Source organism: Notechis scutatus, chromosome 2 (genome assembly GCF_049901735.1).
Source record: "Notechis scutatus isolate UNSWTSFEM ecotype Mainland chromosome 2, rNotScu1.2, whole genome shotgun sequence".
In the NCBI taxonomy this organism is placed as follows: domain Eukaryota; kingdom Metazoa; phylum Chordata; class Lepidosauria; order Squamata; family Elapidae; genus Notechis; species Notechis scutatus.
Genome location: NC_142010.1, coordinates 232,758,556 through 232,784,490, shown reverse-complemented (window position 1 = coordinate 232,784,490; position 25,935 = coordinate 232,758,556). Strand labels below are relative to the sequence as shown.

Sequence of the window (25,935 nt, the reverse complement as noted above, 5' to 3'; positions counted from 1 at the left end):
TTGATTTTTCATTTTCATTTTTATTAAACTTATTGATATCTAAAATAGGAAAAAAGCATTTTTAACATGATGGTCATGTTTCCTTTGTGGAGTCTTCTGTGGATTATACCCAGATGGCTATATATCCTCACAACAGAACACAGACGATGCACACACTGCATGAATTAAGCTCACTACAAAACACTGCTTTCCCTTTAGGATTTTAAAAATCTCCCATGGTATCACCACTGATTCAATTTTGAAGCAGTAAGGAAGCCACAATAGCAGCAGAAGAACCTGTTTTGTCTCACACCATGTCTCCTTTTATTGTTTATATGATAATTGTATTTTGAACACACATTAGCAATTACAGAACTACATATGAACCATATTTTATCTATGCTTTATCTATTTTAATCTATGCTTACTGGCTAGCAGTATACCTAATAAATCACATGGACATGCATAATATATATTACATTACATTTATTAAGGTTATACTTAGGTTTCCCTGCTTAATAGATAATCGGAGACAGAAAATCAACAGGGTTTTCTAATATGCATTGGGATAACTCTTCTGGTCAGGATCACAAGACTAAAGGGGGTAAACCATGCCCAAGTTGTGAACTGAGTTTTAGATATCTTGAACAAGATCATGACCTTATCCCTGAAGTGTATTATATTTTGAAAGAACAGCAGAACAACACATAAGATAAAATTATTGTAAAATTATTACAAGAATGGACATCTTAAGACATCTGCAGAAATGATCTACCAGTTGAGTGTAACAAAGGAGAAAGAAAAAACAGTTACGCAAGCAGGCTAAATACTATATGGAATTAATGTAGACAGGTCTCAATCAGGAAAAAAATTGTAACATGGAAAAAATGCTGACAGATGCGACAAAAAAGATTAAAATAGTTGTAATTCTTCCCAGATAGGTTTAGGGTGGTGGTCTCCAACTACATGGTGGTTACTATGCAATCGATTTATAATCGAGTCAGAATTTCAAGTCAGAATTTGGACTACTTCAGCTTTCCCATCAATGGGAAAACTGGCCTAAAACCTAAGTTTCAGCGATATACAGAATTGCTGGTGATGTTGAGCTACAGCTGAACTGTGAGTAAATTATTTCAGCCACCTACGCTATGTCAGAGGTTTAACCAATACTGGTGGGGAAGAGCTTTCAGAAAAATGGGAATCTGGTTGTGAAAAAAGAAAGTAATAGGATGATGACACTGGAATAAATTTTATAACAAGTCGACAAATGAGAATATGTATAAGGCATAACTAATGTTAATAAGGTATAGTCAACTACATTCCACTTCTTTATTCATTAATAACAGGTGCAAATGGCAATATAAAGTTCCAAAATAACCGTAAGTACTTTGATTGGGGATGTTGTTTTTTCATAATCTCAAACATGTTGAGATCCTTCTCATCGAACAACCAGCCAATCATGCTGATTTCCCTGAGGTTGGGCAATCGAGAAACACATTGGATGAAAGACGTCACGGTTGTTGCTTGGCATTTGATTGGATGTGTAGCAAGGCGACCGAAATCCATAGTTTGTAAGTCTGGCATGTTGGACAATGTTTGAAAGAAATTCCTCCAAGTCTCTTCAGTAATTGTATGGTTGACTGACAGGCATAGATATTCAAGTTTTTGAAAACCTCCAGCAACAGCTACCTTTGCTGAAACAAAAACAATGAGAGAAATGAAATTATTTAAAAATAAATTGGACACATGGTATTCATGTCATGGATACAGCCTGCAAAGAAACAGTGCAGGTAGCATGATGGCTGGGAAATTTTGGGAATTAAAAGCCACACATCTTAACATTGCTAAAGTTGAGAAATACTAAACTAGCATAAAAAGACACAGCTTCCTCTATAATAAAAAGGAACGAAACTTTTGATATGATTCACTTGAACATAAAATATTGATTTTTAATATTTTAAAGCATTAGCTCTTCCCTCAACATGACATAATGTTATTCCAGGGTAGCAAACACTTTTACAAAAACGTTTTCACTATCTTCTGAGAAAGTTAGAAGGGCCATTTAGGCAATGTCCAAATTCCTCTTCAGGGCAGGAATTTAAATGAAACCATCACAGACAAATGGCTCTGTTGCCTTCAATAGCATTGCAAGAAGGGAAATGGGTTTTACAAGCATCAGACTGTCATTGTGCAAAGAATGTAATTTATGGAATTAACATCAGTTGCAAGAATTATTAATTACATTAAAGTATTACAAAATGTTCAACATTTTCAGAATAACACAATAATGTATGGGATATCACTGTGGCTTTTACTGCACACTTTAGGTCATAAGTATCCATAGCAAAATATATCATTTGCATTACATTGTCTTTCAGTTGAAGCAAATTATGTACTTAGTCACATCATGTAGTTGAAACAGATTTACAACATATGCATGCCAACATAAACATTACATAATTTATGTCAGTTACATGACAGGCTTTTGTGTGTCAAAAATTGCTCTAAGGGCTTTTAAAATGTGTTTGTCAGCTCCGTACTTACTTCAGGGATAAAATAGTTAGACCAGGCCAAATCTATCAACTGGATGATGAACAGAGTATGGGCCTATGCTGAAAAGTTGTATAGAGATTATTTGTTTTAAGAACTTACCTATTTCCAACAGGCCTTCAGCACTTAAATACTGACTAAACACCAACTTGCGAAGATTTGGAAAATAGAAACATTGTTGAACAATCAGTGTAGCTGTATGCCTTATTCCTTCTCCGTTCGGTAGAACAAGTTCTTCCAAATTCATAAGAGAACGTAAAGCTAATGCTGCAAAGTAAAAAAAAATGTGGTGATAGGGTGTCTCCCAGGAAACCGTACTGTCTAGAAAGACTATAACCTGTTCAAGAAAATGCAATATCATAAATGCTGAATTTTCTAGACCAGCACTTCAGGATATATTCATCAGGAATGAAAAGTTAAAACATACCCAGTGCTGTGCATGCTTCCTTGTTTTTCAAAAATAATCTTGAGAGATTTAGTATCTTTAATGCTGTAAAATTTGGCAAAACAGCAGCTGCAACATATACAAATAAATATCAGTATAAATGAACAACTACAAATAACTCTTCAATTCAAATCAGGAGATTATATGATTAAAATATCACCAATACTTTTACAATAATAAAATGCTTTTTATTACTCTTTAATTTTCTTATAATTCATTTATCTGGGTTGTTTTATGGCCAAATTCTGTAAGGGTCTGTCGCTGCAATCTAAGGTCTATCCTTTTGTATAAGAATGTAATATCAACCTATGTACAAGAGAGTGTGGCTTTGATCACAATACCGCAGTCACCATCTTGCAGATTTTGACACAGACACTTCTGAATCTTCCAGTTCATAGTACCTCTTGCTATGTGAAAAGGAAATTGGATTATTTGTGATAATGAAGTTGGAATAAAGAATGACCTTGAGTAATAGGAGAAAGAACCATTACCAAAACAGATAAAAGAAATATCTCTTGTTTTCTCAGGTTACAGTACTGCCCTGGCTCATATTTCTTTATTCAACTATTGTCTTGGTTATCAGTTTTTCCTCCTTTTTCTCAGGGTCATTCCTCCTGTCCACTGCAATCAACCTTTTATGTTGCTTTCTGATTACAAATACAATTCAGCGCATCCCACACTCTTATTTCATAGCAATGTGTGTATAAGAATAGCAGAAAAACAAACCAGACATATCATTTCCCAAGTATGTTCAGGTCAGCACAGAAGGCTCTAATCTCTGAGATATATTTTAAGTTGAGGACATTGTGGCCTTTGAATTGTCACTTGTTTGATACTAAGCAAAAGTGTTATTTGGTATTAATATTGCAAAAGTTTTCCATTAAATTTTTCTTACTAAGGGTATACAGATCTTCATCTCCAACATTCAAGTCATTGAGGAGAATTTCAGTAAGCTTCTTGCAGGAAGACATTGCATTCATAAGAGCTCCCATATTAAAAAAAGGTGAGTTTTGCAAATGGAAGAGAGAGAGATTTGGACAGTTCTGTATGAGTTCACCTGTAAAAGAAAAAGAAAAAGCACATTGTAAGGCGAAGAATTTTAAGCTACTTTTGATTTTAGTAGTGACAAGTGTACGTAGATTTACTTCGTGTTAGTTCAGAATCTATTTTACATGAGCATATATTTCACTTCTATTCCTTTTTACCCTAGGCATGCACAAATCTGCCAGTTTCATTTTCAGCGAGTTCCTCATGATACGAATTGCAAGTTTCTTCCAGTCTGATTTCCACATCGGTCTATGATGTAGATATCAGTGGTGGGTTTCAAAATTTTTTACCACCGATTTGATGGGTGTGGCTGGGTGGGCACGCTTTGCACGCATGCTCACACTCTGCGTGCATGCGTGCACCAAACGCACACCACTTTGCGCTGGCGCAGAGGTGTTCCAACTCACCTCCCGCAAGCCTGCACTCTCCCAGTCACTTCAGCAGCTGTGGCATGGCACTCTTTTGTGCCGTGCAAAGCAGCTGCGCTTCAAAAACAGGATAAAGGTGAATATGGGAGCCCGGGCAGGCGGGTGGGCCCAACAGCAGAGCAGCAGAGAGAACTGTTTTGGTGTCCACTGCTCATTGCCGCTACCGGCTCGGCAGAACCGGGCCAAACCAGTAGAATACCACCACGGGTAGATGTGAAGGAAAAGCTATGCACCACCATTTTATGTGCATTGTAGCATATGTACTTTTTGTATATATATTTTTTCTTAGCACCCTAGGATTTTGTGGCAATACAATCTCTTAATCATTATACCATTAACGGTATATGTATTGCATTTAGAAATAAAATTTAAGGATGAAACACAGTGAATTTATTAAAATCTTCACATGCCTTTTAAGTATTTAACCCAACTTTTCTCTAATTATTGCTTCCCATTTGAGGGGGCTTCAAAATAGACAAAAAAGGCAGTTGCAACATCACGTTTCAGTCCCCAACCATTTGTATGTCTATGTCCCACCAATGCATGCATAAAAGTGATTGGGGTTGTCAGAATTTTGCCTAGATTGGTTAGTGGGTCTATATATTTGTTTATTTATTAAATGTGTAGACTGCCTAACAACATCATAGCTCTGGGTGGGGGCTTCCGGTTTGAGTTCCTTCGCCGACAGACCGAAACCGTGATCGCGGTTTTGATCCGTGCTCGCCACCAGAGCACCCCGAACTGGCTGGTTTCGGGGCTAAGCCACCCCATAGAGGTGGTGAAAAGGGGGGAGACTGCCAGCAGGGTTGAGGAGAGCCGCATCTCTCCTCCTCAGCTGGCCATTACTCCCTTTCCCGAAGGTGGTTGCAGTGGTGGTCAGAAATGGCCACCTCAAAGAAGAACTCAACCGGAAAAGAATGTGCAGGAGGAAGATAAGAAGAGAAAGTTTTGGTTGACTGGGTTAAACTGCAAAAGCAACAACGTAAGGTACCCTGGAATTTAAACTATATAAAAAAATAACATTGTTCCCAAAGAAGATTTTGAAGCAGCAAAGGAGAGAGGGAAGGGAAAGGATTTGGTTTTTTTTTTTCTTCCCTTCCCTATACTGACAGCTAAGAGACTTAAGCAAGAAATTGAAAAAAAATCCACTTTGACATCAATAGACATTTAAGCTGAAAATAAAATGTCAAAGGGATAATAAAGATTTCTGGATACTTAAAAGCTTTTAAAAGCAGGAAAGGAGAGAAAAAGAATAAAAGGGCAGGATCTGGAAAAATGGAGGAGACTGCCTGGAACTAAAAGGAATTTACAGTGAAACCTCAATAAGATTCCTAAAAGATACATTTTAACTGAAACTTGGCAACAAAATAATAGAATTATTTTGGAAGAGAAAGTGGAAAAAAGAAGCAAGAAGAAACAGCTTTGGATTGTTTGGATTACTTGGTGATCTTTGGATTTTTCGTTATTGCATTTAAATGACTAAAATCAATCGGGTGGTTGTTTAACATTGTTTAAAATGGCACCACTTTTAGAAGAACTGAAAATGGAACTGAAAAATTACAAAAAAAAAAATGCACAAGAAGGGAGAGGTTCTTTTGGCTTCGTATTTCAACTCTTAGAAATGGAGATCTGGAACCATGAGAAACATCAAGAAACGCTTGCAGAACAAGAAGATTGGGACAAAGAAGAAGCCATCTTTAATGATCAAGTAATTTTATGTGGGGGGAAAAAGGAAAGAGGGGAAAGAGAATGAAAAGTTTAACATTTGAAAAAACAACCAAAAAAAGAAGAATAGTTTGAAAAATAAGTATAATATTAGAAAGCAACAGAAGAGGGGATTACAGAAGAGAGAATTAGAAGTAGAGAGACAAGGGGGTAAAAGGGGAGGGAGAAGAAGAGGGGGAAGAAGGCAAGGAAAAGAAGTTATAAAGGACAGAAACAAGATATAGAGAAACAAGGGAAAAGGTATAAGAATTAAAAGTATAAGCCTGTTTAGAGATAAAGGGTGAAAAATTAATTGTAAAAGCGATTCTGCAAAGGTACATAAGATAGTATTGTTATATTACAAATAGAAATAATTTTAGAAAATATGATTAAAATGATAGATAAAATATTTATCGTAATCTAGTGGAATGTTTGTTAATAAATAAATGAAATAAAGTGAATGAGAGAATTAAATTAGGAAAGGATGGAAACATTTTAATTATTATTAATGATTTATAAAATATAAGTGAAGAGAAATACGGGGGTGGGGGGGATAATTAATTATGGAAAGTTTATAAGTGTTCCCAAGGAAGTATGATATTTAATTGAAAAATGTTAAAGATGTTAAGATTTTAATGAATATTAATGATAGAATTGAATTGGAATGGAATGAGTGCTTTATTTACATACATACATACATACATACATACATATATATATATATATATATAGATCTTTGTTATTCGGTTTCTCGTAAGATTAAGAGCTTTGGCGAGTCCCACTCGCCATCTTCAGGCTGGTGCTTTCGGCTTAGTGCCAGTGCAAGCACCAGCTTAGTGCCAGTCTGCTTGCACTGGCACTAAGCCAAAGCACCAGCCTGAAGATGGCGAGTGGGACCTCGCCAACGTGCCTAGATACTGAATCTTACGGGGACCCGATACCAAAGATCCACATACAAATACCGAGAACCTCAGAAAACAAATTAATATATATATATATATATATATATATATATATATATATATATATATATATATATATATATACGCACATACATACATACATACATACATACATACATACATATACATATATGTAGTGGTTGGATTTTCCCACGAAAATACCGAACCAACCAAACATCAATACCGAAAACTTAGAAAACATATATATATATATATATATATATATATATATATATATATATATATATATATATATATATATATATATATATATATATAATCTTTTTTAAGAATATAGTGTGTATTTTAAGAATGTACTAAGCAGAATTCGATTGGAAGTTATATATTATATTGAATGTTATAATCTTAAAGGTATACATTGAAGCTTAAATAAGAGTTGAATGGATAAAATTAAAAGATACAAAGGTGTCATACTCCAATTAGTAACTACAGGGGAAAATTTGTTTAATGAGAAAAGATAATATGAAATTGAAACAGGACAGACAAAAGTATAAATATAATGATTTGAATTGAGATGAGACAATCTAAATAAAGTTGAGAAAATTAAAAGAGAGGAAAAACTATGTAGAAAATATAAAACAGTGATAAGATATGGAATAGAACACAAACATGAGCATGAAATTGAGTTTGTCTCTGTATGAAGAAGTGATAACCTGGGACCATGCTATTTTCAAAAAAAGATGTTTTATTTGTATTATGTTTTTTTTTGTGTGAAAACCCAAATAAAATTTTCAAAAAACAAACCAACATCGTAGCTCTGGGTGATGTACAGTATTGAACAGTTTGGAACAATACAACACACAACTGGATGCTACTGCTCTTAGTTACACACTTACATTACCATCACATGATTGTGCCTGCTTGAAGCCCCAGTGAATCCTTCTTCCCAAAATTATCTGTTCTACTTAAGAGTTTTCTGAGCTGGACTTACTACATTCTGAAACAGGAGCAAGAATTCTCAGTTCTAATATAACTTACAAGAGACACATTTTAAAAGAATAGTGTTATTTTAGTGGGAAAGGATAAAAGCATTAAATCTCCCAGTTTTTCATCCATATGCAACCAGTTGTCCATTAAAAGTACTCTTGAATTTTATACACAAAAGACTTACCTAGCCAGGCAGAATTTGTTTTAAACCGAATGTTGTCAAGGATCAATTTCTCAATGTTATGAAGATTTTTGAATCCCGCTAGGGAATATGTATCAGACATATTCTGGCAGTCAGATTGATTCAACGAGAGTTCCTTTAAAAACGTGTATTTGTCCAAATTTGCAAAAAGAGTTTCTGAAACTTATAAGGTAAACGGATAAGCAATGCATTTATTTGTACATCAATATGTAAATTACATTACTCAGGTTTATCATTAAATCCTGTGCATGCTTATTGCGAACACAGTATTTAGCGTGTTCTATGTTAAGTTGGTTTGACATGCTTTCCAGACTTAATGAGACTTATTATTAAGGAAGTCCTCAAATAAATCAAGCAAAATCAAATACAGTCTTGTCCCTTGGTAACCACTTATGTTGTTCCTAATCCTCCAGTATTTCCTGATTTATTTATAAATAAATATTTTTGTAATATTTCTACCTAGAATCTTGCAAGATCCAACAATATTGAATATTGCATTATAAATTAAAAGCAAAATAGATAGAAGTACCTGGTACTGAAGCACTCCACTTAATGTCAAGGGATTCAAGTGAAGACATTGAAAGAAGTAGGTTTTCTTCCAGCTCATTCAGTTCAGTATTATTTAAGCTGAAGACTTTAAAAGACTTCAAGTTCTCTTCAATAGCCATCTTGATATTCTCAAGGAGGCCTTTGCAATTTTTCAAATTGAGTTCAATATTATCAAAAAATGAGAAGAGCAATTTTAAATTCTCAATATCAGGAGCTTCAAGGGAAGTCATGTGATTGACAACAAATTTCAGATATGGAATCTTCTCACGGCTTTTCACACAGAGAAATGGAGTTATTATGGAATCCGGAATCTCTCTGCATAAATAGCTCCTAAAATTATTAATAGAATCAAAGCCTTCTTTTAGTTGCTGAGTAACATTACTGAACAGTTGAAATGCCTGAGTGTATATTGGTTCGACCGATGGAACCTTCAAGTTGAGAAAAGCACTTTCCACGGCAGCCATATCAATAGGTTTCTCCATGCCTGTAAGCACTATCTCAAATCTACTTGGTAAGAACAAACTTTCTGGATAATCCAGACATAATTGATGGATGGATCCACTTTTCAACAAATATAAAGGAAACTCTTTTCCAGTCAGAATCTCTAAAATCATAGGTGCACAATCGGAAATCATATTGCTTTGATAGGCTAACTCAGTAGCAATTGTCAGTACAGTTTCGATGAATTTTGAGTGATGATACTCTGGAATAAAACTGGAGGCCATGCTGATAAGCTCATATCCTATTAAATTAAGGTCTGGAGTTTGTTGCAGATAAATATCTGACTGGCTTTCAAGTGACTTCTTGCAACTGAGTAAATTCAGTAGGTGGGATATTATTATGGGTACTGCTTTGGATGGTTCACTACAAGCATATCTCAAAATATATTGGTAGCGCCCATTAATTTTCACAAACGTGTTGATTTGCTGCAAGTATTCCAGGCCTTTCTTTTTATCTGACTGCACATCTGAAGCCAAGAGCTCACTCATTTTTTGTCCTGCAAGAAATTCTTGGAAGGAAAGGTGGAAGAACTTATAGAGTGGCTGGAGCCTTTGGGCAGTAAATTTGCTCAGCAACCCAAAGTAAAGAGCTTCCTCCACATTAATCCCAATTTCAGACAGGTCTTTGTCACTGAAGTTAAAGAGGGATTTGAAGACACCTTGTAAAGCTAATTCACCACAAGCAGACATCATGGCTTTCATGCGATCCACTTCTTGAGGATATTTCAACAAGCTGTACAGTCTGTAGGCTTTTAAAATGACAGTACCAGTGAATATGTTGCCATTGGGATTCTGAGCCCAGTATGAGGCAAGAGCTGCAACAAAAAGGGGAGTCTTCAGCATGGAACGCATGGTCTCTTCGTAAGACAATTGAATAAAAAAGTCTCCTAAAAGCCGAACATTGTATGAAAATAGTTTTCTTAACAGATAGAGCGTGCTACTTAATGGGAATTCCAAAATACTGAGAAGAGTGTTTGCATGTTGGCGAATTCCTCTAACTTGGTGAGGACGCACTGCAATAACCAAGCAGTGTTTGTTCAAATAGTTCTTTTGAATCAAATCTTCGATCACCCAGGGAAGCCCATTCATCGTGTCAAACTCATCCAAAAGGAACAGGACCTCGTTAGTTAAACTTTGGCATATGTTCTTCAGAGAATCTTCAGTCAAGGTCCCTTTAAGCCCTATTACCTGATTGCAAATAAGGTCGGCCAGACTTTGATCACGTTTTCCAGAATTCAGGGACAAATAAAAAACTAACTTGAATCTGCTGAGTATGGGACAACATCCAGAGGCCCAAAGAATTGCTATTTTCCGAAGCAATGCAGTCTTTCCACTGCCTGCCTCTCCTTCTATTACTGTAATGGAATAAAAGCTCTCCAGGATCTCAGGCAATGTCAGCTGCTGCTGTGGTTGGTTACTGATGTCCTTGGAGACAATGGCCAGATCCCCATAAAGCAATTTCAAGTCAACAGCAAAATGAGTGTGATCCCCAAAAGAAAATGTTTTCCTGAAACTGAAATCATTATAAGCTTCTGAGAGCTTTCTTTGCAGCCGTTCATGTTCATCCAGAACAATGTCTGTAAAAGCAGAAATGAGACATTTGCCTTGATAAAGTTGATTTGATATGTTTTAACTATAACTGTTTTTTCTAATTGTACATTTCCATTTGGTGGCTGTTCTCCTGCTGGACATCCTATACTTATAGCAAAGTTGTGTCTTACTGTCTTGCACACTTCCTAGTCACTCTGTTTTCAATACATAAATAGTAATTTTAAAACAATTAAATATTGCTTAATGTGAAGCACAAATGTGTGAAGTATTTGTAAGAAAGATTCCTGGTCTCCATGAATATATTGGCATTATATATTTTGCAGACTGGGTAAGCAAAATGAAAATGCAAAACAGAAATTAATCCCTTTGATAAGATGCAAACTTGAAGGAAAGAAGGTCCAGCAAGGGATTGTCTGGCAAGAAAATGTTGGTTTGGGAAATACCAAATAACCATCACACCCTCAATAACGATTCTCAAATGCCAACTGTAAGATATTATATTATTGTGGATTTATTCATTTATTTATTTGTTAACTGTATTTGCCCACTATCTCACTGTAGGGCTACTCTAGGCTGGTTACGATAATAAAGAGGAAGAAAAATGAAAAAGTGTATAAACAGAGGTAAAATAATAGAATAATAAGGAATTAGTATACTGTCAGCTATCCAGAGCTTGAATAAGATAAGCAATTTTATAAATGTAATAAATAAATAAAATAATTCTGTAAACTTAAAATGTTTAAATAAATAATGATAGTTCCTATGTAGATGAGAGAGAGGGGGAGAGGGAGGGAGGGAGGGAGAGAGAGAGAGAGAGAGAGAGAGATTAAGCACCAGGCTAGAAATCAGGAGAGTGTAAGTCTCTCAGCCCTAGAAAAGAGGCAGGAACCAGCCAATTCCCAAAACAAAATTCTTGCCAAGAAAACTGCAGGGTCTTATCTAACAGTCACCAGGAGCCAAAATCGGCTGAAAGCCACCAAATTATATTATGATCATAATACATTTATACTTTACTTTCAACCAGTGACTTGACACTTACCAGGCTTGGTTTACAGTGTACTATAAATTAACATCTACATAAGGCATCTCTTTTGATATCCAGTTGTGCAATGTAGTTGACTGTATGCCCTTCATTTGGCCTGAAACCTTAGGTATGCTAATTTAAATGTAAACCTTAAAAAAAAATCCTGTTGAATCAGTAAACTCCATACAAATGCTACACAGGTGTTTTTAGTGCAGGGTTATATAGATCCTGAATAAACTGAACGCTTCACATACTTATCCTAAAATTTAAGGCAAAATATCTGTGATCCATGCCATTGAGTGTGGTAAAATACTTACTGGTTGTGGCTGAGCTGACAGCTTCTATCTCATTTAAATTCTCATTGTAATATGTTTGCTAAAAAAAAAAAGCATATTAAGGTTCCTGTATAGCACTGAAGGACACTTTGTTTTACTTTATTAAATTTCTGTTTGTTCACTCTCATTAGTCTAGTCCTGCTATTAGATACTAGTGTAGAATTTGAAGAGACCCCTTGGCATTCCAAAGGGAGGATGTCTTCAGAATAGTTGGTGGCACCAACTACAATCTATCCCATTAATTTCGTGTAAGCCATTATTTCATGGATGACAAGACAAAATCTTGTGGAACATCATAGCATGAAAACCTTTACTGCACTGGTATGGCTCTTCCACATATGCAGACTAGGCAGTCACCATAGGGATTGCACACTGATTACTGTACAAGATTCACCTGGGACACAGTTGCTGACAACAAATCTAGAACAAATCTAGAACCACCACCACCACTACCTCAGCATCAACTTCTAAGAAGTAACATGAACCTTCTTCTATTTCACCCATTTACAATTAATGGTACTAAAAATTATATAAAGATCCAGCCCAACCAATAGATGCTGTGTAATATGCAAAGGAGGTATTGCACTATATAAGGTGTAAGCTAAATTACTAGCTGAATAAGAAATGTAGCATCCTTCTTTTAGTTTCTGATAATCTAGTATCCTTGTTAAAAGCAATCACCCCCTCTTCAGTGAACTCACTCTTGTGTGGATCTATACTGGCAATCTGAATTTCTAACCAAAATCTAAAATTTGTATACACCGCGGACAATTTATTAGAATATTACAAAAAAGCAATAACAATTCTTGTTTTATCTCTCTGATACTTCTATTTATACAAATGGAAATTACTTTCTATTATGAAAAAGTTAACCTAATCAAATCCTAGCTACCCTCTGTTTTACCTTTTCATGCTGTGACTCGGCCTCTGGTTGCATTTTGCTATTTTCCGATGATATCCATCTTTCTGGATCTGATAGCTTACAACTGCAATGCATTTTTAAAGAATAGCTGTGTTAACTGAGATCAACAAAATGAACCATATCAGATATCACTAATATTTGTATACCCTTAGATGATGCACCACTGAATGATTGAATCTTGCTATTTTATCTGACACCAACCAGTCTGTTTACCTTTAAAAAAATAAAAAAATAAAACTATACCTCTATACCTATATCACGGCCTAGGATCCATCAACAGACTATGTGGTTTGCTCCAATCTAGAACCACTTGTGATGGCTGAACTATAACTGTCACCAATCCTAGCTATCTGCATGTTGTGCTAATTAAGATGATACAAATAATAGCAATAGCAATACCCTTAGACTTATATACCGCTTCACAGTGCTTTACAGCCCTCTCTAAGTGGTTTACAGAGTCAGCATATTGCCCCCAACAAGCTGGATCCTCATTTTAACCTCAGAAGGATGGAAGGCTGAGTCAATCTTGAGCCAGTGAAATTTGAACTGCCGACTGCTGGCAGTCAGCAGAAGAAGCCTGCAGTACTGGATTCTAAGCACTGTGCCACCAAGGCTCATAATAATAATCTGATACATGTGAAGAGCATCTACACTTCTTTTCCGCAAACTCCAAGTTGGAAGTTTACAAGAGTTCTGTATATCTCCAGACCATTAGGGACTAGATGTAGGAGAAAATAAAATGAAGTTGAATGCAAATTATATAGCACTGTTGCTAATTTCACGATTAAGAAGATACATCTGCTGGGGGGGCATTCTTCTTTAGAGTTATATTTATAGCTTAGGAGTCCTGCTGAATCCAGCCAGATGTCCACATCTGATGGCTGGCTGTTTGATAAAAAGAGAGACTTCTATACTATTTGGAGGAAAGAGTGATTGATGCACCAAAACTTTAACACAGGATCACTACAATCTGTTCATGAAGCAATTCTTGAATACAATTAGAAAATTAAAGATGGCCCAAAAGTGGCAACATGGGTGGTGAGTGGAGCTTCTCACCATCATATTGCCATATTCTGGAGGGTTTGAATACGTGAAGTTCTACGTTGTTCCCCTGCTGAGACAGATTCACTGGTTGCCAGTTCTTAACGTTAAAGTTAAGGAATTCACAATGGTGCTTAAGGCTATCCAGAGGACAATTTATTCATGTTCAGTCCTTCTAACACTTTCAGTGGAAGACTGGAAGACATCCTGCTTATGTTGTCATGTATTGTTTGACTTCTCTATGGGATTCATTTTTGTAACATGATGGACCCACAGTGTGGAAAAAAATTCACTGGAGTTAGAACAAACTCCCTAGGAGGACCTCCTCAGTACAATTTAAAGAGTAATTAAATCAACCAATTAAAACATACATATTTATCCAAATATTATTTATTTGTATTATTATTTAATTCATTTCTACAAGATTGGCAAGTATTTGTAACTTTTAAACAAACAGTTATACTATTTTATAAATTATATTGTAATGAGACCATCTTCACTTACTGAGGGAAAAATTTCATATGTTCTTCCCAAGGATCATCAGTTTCTTTCCAGTTGTTCACACACCCACTACAGTAAAAGCACTGTACAGTATCGTTTTTCCCTACAAAAAAAGGCAATAGCAGTTCAACATTGTGGGGGAGGGGTGAATACACACAGTATATGCACGCACGCACACACACACACACACACACACATACACAAGAATGCTGTCATCAATGTTTGATCAATCTATTAATTTTGATCAGAATCTGTAATACTCCCTTTTGTTTCAGTTGACTTGTTAACACTCCATCAAGATCATTAAAGTAATAGATATAATGCTAAATGAAAATCAGAAAAACAAAGCCTCCACTCTCTTACTTATAAGTAGAAGGAAGGGAACATCTATCAGAATGCATAGAATTGATCCTTTTGGGGTTAGATGAGGATAATTATTCATACTGTAAGATAGGACGATACATGAGATGATTAGAGATTGGCTGCTACCTGGAAGGACTAACTTGTCAGAAAATATGAACAGATGATGACACTTAGTTTGCTAGGAAATGGGGATTGGAATGCCATTGTTTGGCCCAGGTAGGATCAGTGCAACTTTTGTCCTGATTGACTTAGGCATACTTAAATGGAAAACCCTCTTCTCATTTTTAAATGTGTAGCTTTTCTTGTAAATAAATTAAATGACTTGAGGACCTAGTACAGGGAGCCAACAGTTTTTGGTCCTGGGAATACACTTTATGATTTTGGGATTGAGAGCTATAAGACGTTTGTCTAGGAATGCCATAAAATCATAAAACTCAATGAGACAAAATGTTAATTGGGGTAGTTTTACAGAACAGAATGAACATACTACGGTCACAGAGACTTAGGACATCAATGTTAACTTATATTTTAGAAAAACAATAAACATTAAAAAAAACCACACCATTAACAATTAACAGCTTCCCAATGTTCCTTCATCAATCTTATGCAGTAAAGGACTGAGAAAGATGGGTGCCCAGCAATGAGGCTATGTGGATTCCAGGAATGGAACGGAGCGGAGAATAGAATAGAATAGAATAGAATAGAATAGAATAGAATAGAATAGAATAGAATAGAATATTGGCCAAGTGTGATTAGACACACAAGAGTCTCTGGACAGATCACAACAACAAAACTATAAAAACATAAAACCATGAAAAACATAACACTAAAAGCTAAAACCCAGGTTCCTTAGTCATCCTAGAATGCCTTGACAACATTCCAAGGCTCCTATCACTTTACCCCAGTGAGTGGGTGAAGAGTTAGGTCTTCATGGCCTTCCATTAGTCTAAAATACCAATTCAAGAAAAGATATATATATATATATATCAAGATATATCACTTATGTTAAATTTCCATCTCCTTTTTTGACACTTTCCTACATGCTTCCTTAAACACTAAATACAACATACATAGAGTTAAGCCCTCAACCAAGCATAATTGCTTGATTTTAATGAATAGCCTATGAAAGGCAGAAAAAACATGCTGACACTTTAAGGAATATATTATTTAAAGTCAAAGTGTCTCTTAAAGTAACTGTTCCTTTGTTGAGGCTTTCATAAAAGTTGAAAAAACTTGAGTTGCGTGTTCACACTTACTCAAAGGCGAAGTTATTTTCCTCTGAGTCATTTTCCAAGCATGCAGAACCTCATCAAACAGTAGTAAGATTACATATTTAGAGTAGTGCCGTTAATGTTTAACTCTACATCAGTGTTTCTCAATCTTGACAACTTTAAGATATGTGAACTTAAACTTTCAGAATTCCAGGAACTCTGGGCATTGAAGAATAGACATCTTAAAGCCACCAAACTTGAGAAACACTGCTTTATATACAAGGAATTTTTTTTAAAAATTAAAACAAGTTTCCTAGGTGACTGAATCAAAATTTATTCAATATAGCCATCATTTGAAAAACCTGTTTTTTGATTCGAATTAAAATAATGTACAAATATTTTCAAAATATTATTTAAACCAGTAAAAGAAGACTAAGATGTGGAATTAGAAAGAGAAGGTGATTATTAATTAGAACTGAATACAAATATTAAAATTTTAATCAAACTCCAATAACACTTTGCAGACATTGGTAAATAAGGGTAAGATTATTGGGAGGGGGGAGCAATAAGAGACTTACCTGTATAGAAGAAACCTACTTTAGCCAGAATTGCTGGGTCAGCATGTGCATCTTTTGGCCACGTTTTGAAGGATTCCAGCCGAATCTCTTCATCCTTATAGATGTTCAGAAAGGGTTCTAGATCCTCTTTAGAAATCAAAAACATCACAGGGTTTAGGAAGAAATGCCTGAGATATTGTCAAGTAGACATATTTTCATGATTTATAGTAGAGAAGAAAATGTATGTTGTTTTTAAAAGACCCAGAAAATTGTAAATAAAGAAAACTGAAATGTCTTTGAATATTATGGTAGTAGCTCGGGTTGGTATGTTGTTGGTTTGAGCTCCGAGCTTGGCGATTTGTTTGCAAATATTTTATCCCCATTCGAGGAGACATCTTCAGTGTTCTTATCCAAAGTGCACTGAAGATGTCTTCTTGCATGGAGATGAAACTTTTGCGACCAAATTGCCAAGCTTGGAGCGCAAACCAACAACATAATGAAAACTGTAGATCATCATTTCTGTGATGACCCGGGGCATGGCACAAAGACAACACAGTCAGATAATCAATAAGAGTCCTTTTATTAGCTCCAACTTTGCCCCCAATGTCCAGGTTACCTTCTGGCTGGAGAAAAACTCTCTCAGGAACAGCCTTTGACTGCAGAGAATTAAGTCCAAAACATGTTCAACACAAACTGTAACTATAAATCCAATCAAGCCAAACTGAGGTAATTACTTTGGTAGTTCAGGGGCAACAATTCCAGATGTGAAGGCATGGCAAAACTCACACGGTTGAGAAGATGCCAGGAACACAGGTAAGCAAAGATAACACAGGATAAAGTCATGTTTGTTCCCAGAAGCTGCTGCAGTCAGCATTCAGTTCTTTTAAACTTTCATTCCCAGGTGTGGCTAATGAAGGGAATCAAGGCCCTTTCCTCCCCCATAAGCCATGCAACCCACATTGCTCTCTTCTCCATTCCTCTCTGTATGCCCTAGGATAAAGAGGGGGTGAGTCTGGGTCTTCCTCTGAACTCCCTCTCCCTTGTTCTATCTCTTCCCTGCTTTGCCCAGCCAGACTTTGCCTTTCTCCAGCCTCCTCCACAGCCAATGGAGCCACACTCCCGCTCCCTGTCAGCTGTTCGTTTTCCTCCTAGGATTCAGACTCTGACAGGGGCATGACAATTTCCCTATATGTCATTTTTTCATGTGTACAGAGACATTTATACAGCATTCACTATTTATGCATAGGATGGGATTAGAGAAGAAAATTATTTTGAGTTAAATTGTACTCCATCATGAGTTCTTAATGAAAGGTGTTTAAAATAAACACAATGCTAAGTAAATAAATAAAAATCAGCAAATTTTGAAATGTTTCAAAGCTTTGACAAAAAAATTAACTAGACAATGTTATCTGTTGCAATCAATTCCTGCAATTAGCATGGTCTTGCAGTCTCATATTCTTCAGATATTTTTGATAACAATATCTATAAGAGCCAGGCAATGAGGCCAATGGTCAAGTGTGATAATCCAAAATATCTACGTTATTCCTTGTGATTTAAATCAAAGGCCTAGAGTTCTATTTCAATTACTGTACCTGGGTCAGAAGGTAAACATTTCCTGGCAGATGCTGCAAAATGCTTCCCCTGAACAAAACAAAACGTTAGAATTTTTATTTTATTCATGTTTCTATTTCTTCTATTTTTTTGATAATAAGTTGCACTGATGCTTTGAAATCAGTTTATAAATACTGTACATAAATTGTTATAAGGACTCCATTGAATAGTTTTGTTCAAGTAACCTTTTTTTGATCTGCCATGAGTTTATATTTTGACAAATGACTATGTCTTGAACAGCTGCAATTTCTTCCCTTTGGTAGTCCAGTTAGGATTGTTCTTGACTCTTTTTTTTTCAGATCTCAGCATCAGCTTAATTGCTGCTTTAATTTCCCACAATACTCAAACATTCTAACTTTTAATTTTGTGAAGAAAGACAATCTAGAAAAATACTTTTCAGGAAGTTTAGTTAAGACTTTCCAACAAAAAAATAAGATCCTGAGGATTAAGAGTAGCTCCTTAAATAATCATAGTCTAATGTTTCAATAAAATAAAAATGAAAAAAGAATACCGTGATGTCAAAAAATCCGCAATAACTTTGAATATACTGTTTAATTTCATCTCTGGACTTCTCCCTTTGAAGAAATTCACATCTATAAAATAATATAATGATAATTTATATATTTTAGATTATCACAACAGATATGAACAATTAATGGAATTTCAGTCTGTCCTGGCATTTGACCAAGAATTTAAAGCACAAATGTAATATACGGTAATGGGTACGCGATATTGTGGAGATTTTCAATATGAATTGAGTTTCATATTATGAAATAAGAAGGACGTGTTGTTTTAGTTTTTGTTCTCAGGATTCTTAACACTTTTTTACTTGAGAACTAGCATACAAATATCCAAGAGCAAGCGCTCCTTTAGATGGTGCCTGCCAAAAATGTTGGATTATAAATTCCACTGTCTGCTGTAGCAGATTATTGGCAATGCTAGCTGGCAATGATTATTACAACCCAAGATATTTTGAGGGTATCAGGTTGGAATTTTGCCACTAGAAATTAATGCATAAATGTATTTATTCATAGTATTTACATTGTCTTTCTAGTAACAAAACTACTATAGTGAAATCTGACTACAATTCCAATTTTCAGATAGAAGATGGAACAGTGATAGGTTGGGGTTGTTGATGGTGAAAATAGTTGTTTCTTCTACCTGTTCATCCCAAGCAATCCAGAGAGAGTAATTTGTTATAATATATGGGAATAAGAAGTGAATCAGCACCCTGGAAGGGCAGGAATGGATCAGGATAGCCTAAGAATTAAAGCACCCTCCAGTCTACCTATATTATGCTTTCTTATTCAGCATTCCTTTGTTTTTACTTATATGATAATATGTTTATGTAATGACATAAATTTTATCATTGTTTGTTACTGATGTTTAAGATATTGGGTTGGATCAGGGTTTGATGCCTTAGAAACCTCTGACCAACTCTTACCTATAAATCCAACCACGATGAGGATTTAGTTCATACGCTCAGCTTATTATGCTCTTCGCCTGCTTTTTTGAATATTGCTAAAGCAATACATAGCATTGTTTAAATAAGAAATCATGCCAGTTTATATTAACATAAACAGACATAAGCAAACATTTTAAAACCTATTAAAACTGTTTGAAGTGTTACATTTAAAAGATATTCTTCCAGGATGCAGAGATGGTTAAATTTAATTTCATTTCCAAAAGGAGAATGTTTCTGTCACAGATACAGAGCAACAAAGACATTCTAACAACACCTTTGCAACTGTGAATGCATATGGAAGGCATTTCTATACAAGTAACCAAAAAAGAACACTGCAGTGGCCTTGTAGTGGATGAGTATTGAATTATGTTGCCATGAGGCTATATTCCTATCATCCTACAATGACTGGTGCTTTCCTTTAAGGATAATCTTTAGGCATAATTAGCAACAACCTTGTGGTTGGTGGTTGCAGATCAAATATACTTTTGGCTCTTCTGTTCATTTGGCTATCTTGGATTTGCTTCAATGAATCTGGTAGTGGAGTCTCAGCTGCTGGGAATATAACTACAATACTGCTATCTTCAATATTAGAACCAGGAATATAAAAGGATTGTGAACTTGTCTTGTGTATTACTCACTCAGGAAACCATTTTGCATGTTCTTTCCATGGATCGTCACCTTCTTCCCAATTTCCCAGGTACCCAGAGCAGGCAAAACACTGAACTGTATCTTTTATGCCTGCATGAAAGACAATTACACAGAGCTGAGCTGTTCATCTGACTCTTGGTACTTTTAAGCTATCCTTCTGGAAGGCAAACCAGTACAATAAGAATGCCAAACAAGCAGAGGATTGTATTAATAGGGAAAGCTACATTAATCATCCTTGTGTATGAAACCTAATAGATTCATCCTGTATGCATAAGGGTGGGATTCAAATTTCTTAACAACTGGTTCTGTGGGCGTGGCCTAATTTGTGGGCATGGCTTGGTGGTCACTTGACTGGCTGGGCGTGGCTTGTATGTAAATATTGATTTTTTTATTTAAAAAAAGAGCAACTTTTACCCAAAATCAGACAAAGCAGGCAAGCAGATTGAGTTACTCAGAGAATCACGAATTCACTCACAGATTTACCTTTTTGCAATCTGCTGCCCGAGTCCGTCACACACAATTTGTTTGCAAGCAAACTCATAAAATTTGCTAGCAAGGAAACTTAACTCCCAACACACCATATATGTAAATATTGATTTTTTTTTAAGAGCAACTTTTATCCAAAATCAGGCAAAGCAGGCAGGCAGATTGAGTTGCTCACAGAATCAGATTCACTCACAGATTTACCTTTCTGCAATCTGCTGCCTGAGTCTGCATTGAAAAATAGAAGCTTCAGCCCTAAGGAATATTCAGCTCTGCTCTTAGGCCACTTCTCCCCATCCTCCAACAACCTCCTGAATACCACCCCTGACTGGTTCTCAGGGAAGCCTCCTGGGCGAAGGCAAAGCAGTACAACAGCTATTTAGATTAGCTAGAAAGCAAGAAGTCCAATGATTACCTGCTTTCTAGCTAATCTAAATCACCGTGTGAGAAGTGTTAGGAAAAAAGTATCCATTTTTGTGACTCAAACCTCATGTTGAAAGGAATGTCTTTAAGGTAGGGAGGTACCAGGTACCGATCAAACTGTTGAACTATCCAGGAATGTTTGAACTGTTGAACTATCCTGGAATGTTTGAACTGTTGAACTATCATGCACTTCGCGCATGATATGTTGATGTATGCCCTCGTGTTGGGGAAGTGCTTGCTGCGTGCTATGCACCATATAAGGTAATGAATTGTAACCTGTATTCTGAAAGGTAGATTGTAAACCAAGCCATTTGCATAATGGGGCGGTAGTTTAGGGTATAAGAATAGAGTAAATGCTATGCTCTGGGTTCCTCCCAGCTGCCAAGGGTGGAACCCACCTCTGCAGATGTGTACTCAATAAAGCCTTTTTCCTTGGATCAACTTCGAATAGTGGTGGTCTTTTGAGCCGCCACCTCACAACCGGCACAGCTGATAGTCAGAACAGCTGATTGTTGGGGGGGGGGAGGAACAATAGCAACTTACCAAAAATTAGGCAAAGGCACAATGTAGGCAAATTGGATGGTGCACATGCCAGGTAAGGAGTAACCCAGTGGGGCAGGGAAGGAAGGGGCCAGCTAGTGGCACGATTTGCTGGTTCTCTAAACTGCAGAATCACAACAACCAGTTCTATAGAACTGGTCCAACCAGGTAGAATCCCACCCGATAGTACATATACAAAATGCTATGTTGAATTTATAGACTTAATTGTAGCTTCTATTGGATGCCTATAGAACAAAACATATAAACTTCTACTTGGCTATAATAATAGCACTTAAACTTACATACTGCCCTATAATGCTTTACAGCACTTTCTGGGCAGTTTGTAATGTCAGCATGTGGCCCTCAACAATCTGGGTCCTCATTTTACCAACCTTGGAAGGATGGAAGGATGAGTCAACTTTGAGGATTCAACTCCAGGCTGTGGGCAAAGTTAGCCTACAGTTCTGCATTTTAACCACTGCTCCACCAGGGCTCAAACACCAGGACTACTTGTTTATTGGACTTGCATTGCTGCCTATCTTACATACAATAACACTGGGTGACTTACAAGCAGCAGTCAAAAACATAAATAATAATAATAATATCACCATTTAAAACAAGAATCCTCTAGGTGCCTCAGATAATTCTTTTTGGCCCAGGGGCTTATGGTTCAGGCACCTCCTGGAGAAAATGAATAAGGACCCTGCATTGCCGAAAACCCCAGTTAATATGAATGAGCTGCCAGAAACACCAGTTTGACTGTAATTGGGTTTGTGGCTTGGTATACAGTGGGAATAGCACCACTGATCAACATAAAAATGGTAATATTTCTCAACAGCAGTGTGTGTTGGAAATGTGGTACAATTAAAGGACAGTAGCAGTATTGTTTAGTAGCCCATTAGACCAATTTTGCATCTCAACAAAGAACTTGTAATGTTTTATGTTCTCTTTGCAGCATGGAGATTTTAGAAATCAGACAATAAATATGCATTTGGATTACCTGTATAGAAAAATCCAGCATTAGCTAGTAAAGCAGGCTGTATCTCTTTGCAATAAGATGGCCAGTTGGTGAAGGATTCAAGTCTTGACTCCATTTCTTTGTGCTTATTTTTTACTTCTAGAGAATTGTTCTCTGGATTCTGTACTCGAATATCATATTTACAGATGTTACCAACCTCTTTGCCTAAAATAAATTTGCAACTGGACCATAGATTTTTATGTTTCACAAAAGGTGACTTTTCAAGACTTCTTGCAAGCAAAACTAATCCACAGCAAAAACACTGTATTGCAGTCTTAACACTGGTATAATAGAAGCCAGCTGCAGCCATTTCGGAGGGTGCCCAAGCTGATTTACAATCATTAGGTAGGGAGAGGAAAGTTTTTAACCTTTTGGCTTCACTTCTCATTCTGGGATTAAACCCTCTTTGCAGTTGCTTTCGAATTTGCCGGTATTCTAGCTCCATTTCTTCCATAATTTTGCTAAAATTAAAATTTGATTGAGGGTACAACCTCTCAATATAAGTGGAATCCAGCTCTGAAATGTTACTGATATCTGCAGAAGTCTCTTGGGCAGCCATGCTACGGTATTAAAAACAAAGCAAAATTGTAAGTCATAAATGATCTGGGCTCTGAAATTACATACTTCATTGCACAGAGTAATAATAATTATAGTGTTTATTTTTTCCAAGGAATCAACAGAAAGTAGTATGGGTCTGACTCTGCTTCAATTATTAATCCGAAGTCAGTTTCTACTAAAAAGGATTTACGTTACTTCCTCCTTTCCCTTTGCCCCACTTTTTGAGCTATTAGAAAAACCTATATAAAAACTCCTGTGCCTCATTTTTCTAGTATAAGTCTAGTATGTCCCAGTAATGTAGATATAGCAAAATTTTAAAAAACCCTAAAAAAAGAAACACTAATGAAATTTCTTTCAAAAAGAACTTACATTGATATAGAGATAGATTTTGTGTACACGGTATTTATGCGTGTTCTCTCACCATTTTTTCTTGTTACTTGTTCAATGCAAAAACAAATTTCTAGGACATTTTCTTATGCGTGAAGATTAAATGCCACTTGCCATTCAAATTTGTGTGAATGTCTTGGAAATGAATCCAAATTATAACAATATTTGGGCTCCCTGCTGTGGTACTAATAAAATCATGATTCTGGCTTTAAAAAAAAATTATTCTCACCAATGCAGGCAGTGTTCACTATTTCTCAATATCTACAGGAAACTCTTCAAATTGACATCACCTCTCTTTCCCTTTAAGTTTGGACTGTATAGTCTTGTAAAACCCACTGTTCATGAGCTCAATTAAAGTTGAAACTTAATGAGGGCAAAGAGTGGGCTGGGACAGATATGTGAATTGCAATTGAGCCAAATAGGAATTACTGCTTCATTTCCCCCCAAAAAATCAAAACTGACACCGAATGAAATTGACAGCGAATGAAACACAGAGAAAAGAGATAGGAGGAATGCATATTTCTGTTTTGTATTGTCACTGTTATTGACACCATATATTAAATAATGTCAAATTCCTTCTCAAATATAGTTCAGTTTACTGGCAGATGTTTCATTACCCAAAGTAGGTAACATCATCAGGGCTACCTAGTTTGAAAACAAGCAAGAAAACAAGCAAGCTCAGAGAGCACCAAGGGTCCCTCATTTCAACCCTGAGCTACAAATATCTTCCTTTATTGATAGTTCAGTTTAGCACTGGAACTTACCTGTTTCCAGGTCCTGATTCACAGGCAGTTGAAATGAGTTGCCTCAGGGGAAAAAGGATCTCTCAGCCCACATACCAAAACAAAAACAAAAAACCACCTCTTCCTTTACAGAAAGGAGGAAGTAAGAAAAATGGACTTCCCACAATTGAGAAATGTATCTGTGGAAAGCGAAACAAGGACAGAACAGTTTCTGTAGCAAAGTCTCAGGTAAAAATGACTTTACTGCTGGGAGGGGGAGGGGAGTACAGAGATTCTTAGATGAAATTAGTTATCTAAATCAGGAGTTTTCACATTTTTCCAAGCCACGGAACTTGTTAAATTCCTGGAACCCCGATCAAAAGCTATAGTGTTGATGATACAAATTTGCTAATAAAATGAAAAGTAAACTATTTATTATACATGCAAAACAATAAAAGTTGAGTTTCAGTTATCAGAGAGTGTGTTAATGTTTTAAGCAAATAACTTAGTTTCAATGATTACAATGTAATTGCTTTTCTTGGATAAAAGTTGAAGGTAAGGAACAATAATATAATCTAAATTTAGCCTATTTCTATACTCATTTTTTATTGCTGGATATAGTCTTACAAAAATATCACATATTTCAATGCTTGACTAGCAATTTTGGGTATTTAAAAAAAAGGCTATACTCAGACATTCATAAATTCTGAAGAAAGAAATGTTAATAAAATCAGTTTAATTGCTGAAAATGTGCCAGAAGCAGCAATATCAGCAGCCCTGGAATTTGCTTTTTCTTTTATTTTCACCTTTTTGTATACTATCGGATATTGTACCAGTCTGGTAGCCAATTAATTATAATTGAAAAAAATTGTTCATTTGAAATAGGTATTAGACATAATAGAAAAACAAAATAAAAATATATACATATACATATACCTTAGGGCAGGGGTCTGCAACCTTAAACACTCAAAGAGCCATTTGGACCCGTTTCCCATAGAAAAGAAAATACTGGGAGCCACAAAACCTGGCTGGGTGTTGCCAATTCAAATCACTCACTCCCACCCAGTCACATGATACACACCTCAGCCACGCCTACCCAGGTTTTGTGGCTCCCAGTATTTTCTGTTTTCTTTTCAACAGGTCTCTCTCTCTCTCTCTTTCTTTTCTCCCCCCCCTCTCTCTTTTTCTCCCTCCCCCCTCTCCCCTCCCCCTCTCTCAACTCCTCTCACTCATCTTGTCCGCCTTGGAAGCCATTTTTCTT

At 36.1% G+C, this 25,935-nt stretch overlaps 1 protein-coding gene across 4 annotated transcripts; it reads right to left on the bottom strand.

Moving 5' to 3' along the window:
- Positions 1–4: 4 nt before the first annotated feature.
- On the bottom strand, positions 5–25,725 carry NAIP (NLR family apoptosis inhibitory protein). 4 transcript variants are annotated; one of them, XM_087958247.1, is made up of 15 exons: positions 25,611–25,724; positions 22,990–23,567; positions 20,534–20,633; positions 18,942–19,023; positions 18,412–18,460; positions 16,841–16,966; positions 14,692–14,791; positions 13,129–13,210; positions 12,207–12,264; positions 8,795–10,891; positions 8,248–8,421; positions 3,870–4,031; positions 2,957–3,043; positions 2,632–2,796; positions 5–1,673 (listed from the first exon to the last, which is right to left on the bottom strand). In XM_087958247.1, exons 1-15 carry the CDS (start codon positions 25,667–25,669, stop codon positions 1,309–1,311), a joined length of 4,284 nt encoding a protein of 1,427 aa, XP_087814373.1. In that variant the 5' UTR covers positions 25,670–25,724; the 3' UTR covers positions 5–1,308. The 4 variants fall into 4 exon arrangements, with proteins under 4 accessions (XP_087814373.1, XP_087814376.1, XP_087814372.1 ...); XM_087958250.1 differs by lacking the exon at positions 25,611–25,724 and adding an exon at positions 24,717–24,778; XM_087958246.1 differs by having other exon boundaries at positions 280–1,673; positions 8,248–8,427; positions 25,611–25,725.
- Between the last annotated feature and the right edge of the window lie 210 nt (positions 25,726–25,935).

Bases quoted from the DNA above. Each gene is read 5' to 3' on its own strand.
- NAIP (XM_087958246.1), bottom strand. From the start codon at position 25,669: ATGGGAAACGGGTCCAAATGGCTCTTTGAGTGTTTAAGGTTGCAGACC. The intron at 20,634-22,989 runs GTAATCCAAATG...TCTTTCATGCAG, and splicing joins TGCTGGATTTTTCTATACAG to GCATAAAAGATACAGTTCAG. The intron at 1,674-2,631 runs GTAAGTTCTTAA...TTTTTGTTTCAG, and splicing joins TGAAGGCCTGTTGGAAATAG to CAAAGGTAGCTGTTGCTGGA.